General features: G+C 37.8%; 1 protein-coding gene across 1 annotated transcript; it reads left to right on the top strand.

Annotated features, from left to right (window-relative positions):
• Window positions 1–260: 260 nt before the first annotated feature.
• Window positions 261–5752, top strand: CCKAR (cholecystokinin A receptor). The gene is made up of 5 exons (XM_050338264.1): window positions 261–396; window positions 1143–1394; window positions 3482–3743; window positions 4481–4608; window positions 5226–5752. The coding sequence occupies exons 1-5, from the start codon at window positions 276–278 to the stop codon at window positions 5750–5752; spliced, it is 1290 nt and encodes a 429-aa protein (XP_050194221.1). The 5' UTR covers window positions 261–275.
• Window positions 5753–7193: the final 1441 nt, after the last annotated feature.

The following is a 7193-nucleotide window of genomic DNA, read 5'->3' as shown; positions in this document are numbered from 1 at the left end:
TGTGTGTATGTTCATGCATGTGAGTGTGTATGTGCACACATGCTTTGCTTTTCTGAACTGCCTTGTGAGCCCCTGGAATAAATCTTGTTCAGCCTGAACAGGGCTCTGTGTGCTGGGTGCTCCTGTCTGAGTCAGAAGAGCTTCCTTGCACAACTGCCTCTCTTGTATTTCTCCTGAAGACTTCACTCAGAAATGTATTTATTTACTGAAAGAGTGGGCAGATAGTTACAAACCCACCCTCTTCTTCATCGGAGCTAACCTGTGGATACTGAAGAATGGAAATAGTTGATGCAAGCTTCCTCGGGAATGGTACCAACATTACTGCTTTCCTGTGCAATATCATCTTCGAAAATGACACTTTTTACTGTGTGGATGATCCACCTTATCCTTCTAAAGGTATGTATAGAAAAATGGATTTTTTTCACACGGTTTTAGTTCTAGCTGGATGTAGGGATACTATGGAAAGAAAGAGCTATGTAAGGCTTTTTCTCTGAGGAAGTGCAAAATCAACTGCTTGCTGATAACTTAGGATGAAAAACAAGTAGCAAAGAATTTAGTGTGTTCTGGTTTTTCAAGTTAAAAATTCAATTAGAAAAAATTTTGGATATAAGGAAAAATTAAAACAGTAGCATTACTGGGCACAAAATGTAAACAGCTCTGCTAAGGATTTGGAGAAACATGATTTTTACTCAATTCAATAACAATGGAGTGATCAGATCTCATACTGTGTATGAAAGTGATTAAATATGAAATCATTGCACTCTGAGGCTGAAAAAAAAGCCACCATGTATTAAAATATTTTTGTTTGCTATATAATTTCTTACTTCTGCATAAAGGAGGAACTATCATGATGAGTGCTGCACCCTAAGTGGTGTGAGCAGAACATGCTTTAAGAAGTTGTATTTGACTCTTCAAATGTACATTGTATTTCATGTATTGTAGTTTAATACTAGGAAATTCAGATGCATCAGAATAAGTTTAAGAATTTCAGCTCTTTAACTGATTTTCCATTGATGTAAAGACATAAACCTTAGTAAAACTGAATACAGAAAGGCTTTTACTTTTTTATTAGAGGATGAAATATAGAATACTAGTCTGAGTTGAATACTACATAACTGATCTTTTCTTGTGACAATTTTCAGATTTGCATCAGATAATTCGAATTCTGCTGTATTGCTTGATATTCTTGCTCAGCATTTTGGGGAACATTCTGGTAATTACGGTGCTGATAAGAAACAAGCGGATGAGAACGGTCACCAACACGTTTCTGCTGTCACTAGCAGTCAGCGACCTGATGCTCTGCCTTTTCTGCATGCCTTTCACCCTCATTCCCAACCTGCTGAAAGATTTTATTTTTGGTAGTGCTGTTTGCAAAACTGCCACTTATTTCATGGGTAAGTCTGGGAAGTTTACACCTTATTTTGAAGTCTGGCTAATGAGACAGGTGAGAAGGTCTTTAAGGACCTATAAAAAGTTGATTGTTTCCACCCGCTGTTGAAGTTATCAGTATCACAAAACATCTTTGTAGTGCAGATCGTTGTGGCTCTGGTTTCCTCAGTCTGATCCAGCAAAACACAGAGACACTTACCTAACTTTCATTACATACAGAAGTGTTTTGCTGGATCAGGTTAAGTGAGAAGTGTGTTGCATGATCCAGCTTTAATGAGGAACCCAGCACATGCATGTGCTTACCCCTACCTGACAAAGTTGTTAGCAGTGTTCACACCAGAACACACACCCCCCAGTGTGTGTGGGGGGGAAGTTGTACATACTGGCTAAGGGCAGATTTTACCCACAGATTTTTGGTAGCAGTGATACTTGAAAAAATAAAATAGGCCAAAGTAGGGGTGATTTGCAGAGTTGGAATTTAGAGCAAGCACTTTTTCAGGACAGGTCAGGTGGTATCAGAGCTCACTAGGAGACTGTAAAACACACATATAGGTTTTAGAGGCTGACTCTAAAAAGCATCACTTTTATATACCTTGCTGTAAGCCTTTTTTTCCTGTGGAGCCGGGAGCCAGGAGTTTCAAAATGCCTGGGTTATTGTCTATGTGTGTAACCAATTTTTGTCTCACTTCCAATACTTCTCATGCATTTGCTGGTTTCTTAAAATAAAAAAAAAAAAAAAAAAGAAAAAAGAAAAAAGAAAAAAAGAAAGAAAAATATTTAAAAAAATCATAAAAAAAGAAAGAAGCACGTCATGCAAAGTTTTCGCCACTTTTGTAGACTCTCAGTTAATTACAAAAACCTCAGGTCCTCTTTCAACCTGTGCCCTTGAGAACTTTGATGTAATGCGAAAGTACACACCTAGAGTGTGCGAATGGGAAATCAACATCTTTTTGTAGATAAAACCAATAAAACTAAAGGCCATGTTTAAACAATTATAATGAATTGCTGCCATAAATACCATAAAACATTACTGAAGCATTGTCATCTTTCTCTTATTCACTGTGTAAATTACTTTATTAAAAAAAAAAATCCAGTGAAATGGATCAAACGTGAACTTTCTCATTATGAAGCTGTTTTATTTTAAGAGTTGGAATGAGGATATTTCCCATTAGTGGTTCGGGTAACAGTGGTTTCAACTGACAAGCAGACACTGACAACCACTGCATCAACTATGTTCAATTTTTTATTTTAAGATGTAGAAAGACATATTTTAAATTCAGATGATTTGTGTAAAACAAACTGTAAAGATATTGGCATTTTATAATTTGACCCACATTAGAATATTCACAAAGACTTAAATAAAAGCTCATTCGCTAAAAGAAAGATCTGTGACAAAGTTAAGAAATATTTATAATCTTGCAGTGGTGAACTTGGGCACCTCAATGACACAGACCATTGTATTATATTTTATAATATATGAACAGGAAAAATTAGGGACACTCGAAGGACAAAGTCTCTGGTTCTATGTAACTTAATTTCTCCTTCTTTGTAAGTCCATTAGCATCTAATTAAAAAAGTTGTAACATATTTAATTCTCTTGAATGAGAAAATCACATCACCAGTCAAGCAGAACACTCAAAAAACTTAAAACAATAGAAAAGGGACTGTGAACATCTGCATTAAAAGAGTAATTAATCACATAATCACATTGATTTCAAATGCTTGTTGAGTTTCAGTGCAATTAGTAGAGTGAATAAACCACAGCAACAAAGAAAATAATTAGGACAAAGTGTCTTTTTCTCCTCTTACTAGAATTTTATGGTTTGATGTAGTGTATCTTTTCGCTTGGACTTTTGGAGTTAAAGAGAGGGAGAGCGAGAATATCAGTCTGGAGCAGTCTGGAGACCCAGACCCTTTGCCCCTTTGTCTTCACTGACTTAAACCATATGATATTTATGAACATTTTAGCTTATGAGTAGTTTGCAATATTTTTAAATTTCTGTATGCATACAGAAAGTTATCAAGACAATTTGAAAGTAACATGAGCATTTAAAACAAGAGAATAACCTTTTTCTTTATTTTATATATATAGGTGTCTCTGTAAGTGTATCAACATTCAACCTGGTTGCCATATCTTTGGAGAGATACAGTGCCATTTGCAAACCGCTGCAGTCCAGGGTCTGGCAGACAAAATCTCATGCCTTGAGAGTGATTACTGCTACCTGGTGTGTCTCCTTCACTATCATGTCACCATACCCAATCTACAGCAAACTGGTACCTTTCACCAAGTATAACAACACCACAGCAAATATGTGTCGGCTCATTTGGCCCAGTGATGTCATTCAGCAGTCTTGGTAAGACCTAATTGGCTGTTAGCAAATGCATAATTATCTGGTGGAAAACAGGATTTCATGGTAGCATTAAGCCTATGGAAAATCAAGTATTAACCTTCAGCAAACCTTTACACTCTATCATGCTTATTTAGGAAGTAAAAACGGAAAAAAAACCCAAAGTAAAGTAGGAAGTAAAAAAACCCCAAACCCATATTTTTAAGCTGCTTATATTTTGACACTTGCAAGACTTCTCCCTTGTCGTAGGAAAGATACCCAACATGGCAAAGATTCTCACACTGTGGTCTGCTAAGCCCCGACTGTCACTGTAAAGAAAGCATCTGTCATGTTAGTTAGGAATAGTGCTTTCACTCATTTATACATAAACTTTAACATTTTCAGAGAAATCCTTGATCAATCTTTGAGAAATGCAGACACGTACAAGCGCCCCTCTGAGTGCTGCCTTGCCTGTTAATTTGTTTGAAGCTCCTCTGAAGCAGGGAAGTAGATGAAGTTGAAATGTCTTACTTGAGAACCGAATCCTTTTGGTCACTTATGGAGAACAGGGTCAGAGAGGTGCTCCGAGTCCTACACATCTGGGCAGAGCAGGTAAACAGCAGCACTATCAAGCAGCAATAGTACTGATGACCTTGCACGGTGACTGAACACTGACTGGCCTCCCACAGTTCTTAGCTGGATAAAAAGGAGTTTTTCTGGGTTTATGCTGTTCCCCAGTCTCAGTTTGTCTTTTCATTCTTTAGGTACACTTTTCTGCTGCTCACACTCTTTCTTATTCCCGGGATTATAATGATGGTTGCGTATGGCCTAATTTCTTTGGAACTCTACAGAGGAATAAAATTTGAAGCCAACCAGAGAAAATCTTCACGAGGTAACAATACGCTTAGGTTTGGGGTGTTTTTTTAAGTTACAGTTGAAAATACGAGCAGTCATCTCGAGGCTAGTAAAAGGAAAACTTTCTATTTGCAAAAATTATCATTATGGTCAGTTATACCATGAATTTGCCAGTTGCATTTGTTGATTGAAGTTATTCTGTTACTCATTAGCAAATAAACCTCTCCTGTGGCTTGTTTGCAAAGACTATGGAGAGGGTACATTAAATTTCTAATTTGTTTGTTATAGAAATATGAAGATTTTTTTTTTCTGGTCATGGATGAGGACCATTTCTGTCAATAAATGCCACAACTGTCAAATTAAAATGGAGGCATATAATCTTGAAAACTATCTTCCATCAACACTGGACTTCAACAGTGTTCTTACACATTTTGCATCAGTTTGCATAGAGATAACATGTGAGAATATTGGGAGACAATGGATGCAGAGCAGCTGATAACATGACTGACTCAGAATAGGCCAGTGCTTTCTTTTGTTGTCCAGCTACAAATTATGTTATTTATTTAGGCTTAGACTGCATTCTTCATTTTTTAGTTTAAAATCATCATTCAGACAGATTTTACCAACTATTTAAACACTAATTTCTATGTACAGAAAGAAAAATAACTACCTGCAGTGCCAAATATGAGGATGGAGATGGATGTTACCTCAACAAAAGCAGAAGAAAAAGGAAAATGCCTTTGCATCAGCTCTCTGCTATGAGCCACAGCAAAATAGAGAGGGTGAGAAGCAATAGCTCTTCTGCCAATTTAATGGCCAAGAAACTTGTGATCCGTATGTTGATGGTGATAGTGGTTTTGTTTTTCATTTGCTGGACTCCCATCTTCAGTGTCAATGCCTGGCGCGCGTTCGACACCGCTTCAGCAGACCAGCGTCTCTCAGGGGCTCCCATCTCCTTCATACACTTGTTGTCCTACACTTCTGCTTGTGTGAACCCCATCATATACTGCTTCATGAACAAGCGTTTCCGCATGGGCTTTCTGGCCACTTTCACCTGCTGTGCAAAGCAGAGCCCCCCTGCCAGCCGGGGAGAGGCTGCTGATGAAGAGGAGGGGAAGACGACAGGGGCTTCTCTCTCCAAATGTTCTTACACACACATGACTGCGTCTGCACCGCCCTGAGCTGTGTCAGAGGAGGCAACAAGCGGCCTGTCATCTAGTGTTGGAGTGACTGTGGTATCAGCTGAATATGATTTAGTTCTGAGTTAATGAAACACTTCAGTGACAATAAACACAGTGAGAATTTTAAGGGAAATGGATGCTATCACTGAGTGTTAGATCACTTTCCCTTCAAAAGTACAAAGGAGGAAGAGGGGTGTGAAGATAAAGGACTTTATAAAAAGCCTTAGAAGATGCTCTGTTTGCCATAAATTTCATTGTAAAAATCGGTGTCCTTTACACCAACAATTTTGCTCAGTTTCTGGCTGCAGTTCTGAGTATCTCTTAAGATTTCCAAGATGCTAATAGATTCTCCTCAAACATGAATACTTGTATTGCAGTCTTCACTTCACTAGCTATGCATCGTGATCAGAAACCTTTCTGTTATATTTGTAGTATATTTTCACATTATTGTAGCTGAGCTAATACATGTTGAGATAATTTCGGTGTCACACTCACAGGAATTCTGGGGTGGGGAGAACAGGCTCGTCCATGTGAAAATAATGCTTTTATGTAAAATTGTTTCTTTTTTTTTTAATAAAATGAAAATAAAGTTAAAATAAATATTGGTGACTTTGTGGATGGAATGCATTCTTCCCTCAGGCAATAACATAAATAAACATAATTTAACATATTTTTCATTTAAATAAACACTGTAGAACAAGCACAAAGAAGTGGCTTTCTTCTGTGCAGCACCCACACGTGCAAGTGGCAGGGTCTTAGATGAGTCCCAAAGTCTCGTGTGGAAATTGTCACACCGGTAGCACAGGAATAAATGCTTGGGATAAAGCAAGGAGGTGTTTTACAAAAGACGCAGGGCTGCAGATGCAGGTTGGTGCCTGCAGCCTTCACACATTTCACAAATACATTTACAGTCACTCCAGAGGCATCACTGTCCACATGAATTTAGAAGCCATTAGGTGCAGAACGGCAGAAAGAGCAGATATAATGAGCAAAGGCTGAAGGGCTTTGTCAGAAAACAGTTTTTCTAAATTGTAAAGCAACTATTTTCTGCAGCTACATATGCTTGTAAGCAGACTCAACCTAGAAAAAAACCCAACTTTGAATGCTGTTATCATTAGTGCTTTATTGAGCAAGGAATCCAGTTTCTTTCCTATGCAGCACACAGGTGAGTGTGGGTGCTCAGGTCATGTCCTTTGCTCCGTGGAACACAGATGGAGAAGTTATATCACTTATTTTGTTTTGTGAAAATATCCTGTTGGAGATGTTTCTATCTTCTAGCTGAATCAGTATCATTAAAAAAACCTTGTTATTAGACAGAGATTAGATTTGAGCACAGTGTGGAATGTAGATGTGGATATTAAATATAGCCACTCTCAAGGTTTTTAATCAGGAAAATCTGTTCTCTTTACAGAATGATTTTAAATTAGAAATATACTGTGAG

Source organism: Myiozetetes cayanensis, unplaced genomic scaffold (genome assembly GCF_022539395.1).
Source record: "Myiozetetes cayanensis isolate MyiCay16 unplaced genomic scaffold, myiCay2020 scf7, whole genome shotgun sequence".
Taxonomy (NCBI): Eukaryota; Metazoa; Chordata; class Aves; order Passeriformes; family Tyrannidae; genus Myiozetetes; species Myiozetetes cayanensis.
Note: the sequence above shows the minus strand (reverse complement) of the source record. Positions and strands in the feature narration are given on the sequence as shown.

Bases quoted from the DNA above. Each gene is read 5' to 3' on its own strand.
- CCKAR (XM_050338264.1), top strand. From the start codon at position 276: ATGGAAATAGTTGATGCAAGCTTCCTCGGGAATGGTACCAACATTACT. The intron at 397-1,142 runs GTATGTATAGAA...GACAATTTTCAG, and splicing joins TCCACCTTATCCTTCTAAAG to ATTTGCATCAGATAATTCGA. The intron at 4,609-5,225 runs GTAACAATACGC...TTCTATGTACAG, and splicing joins CCAGAGAAAATCTTCACGAG to AAAGAAAAATAACTACCTGC.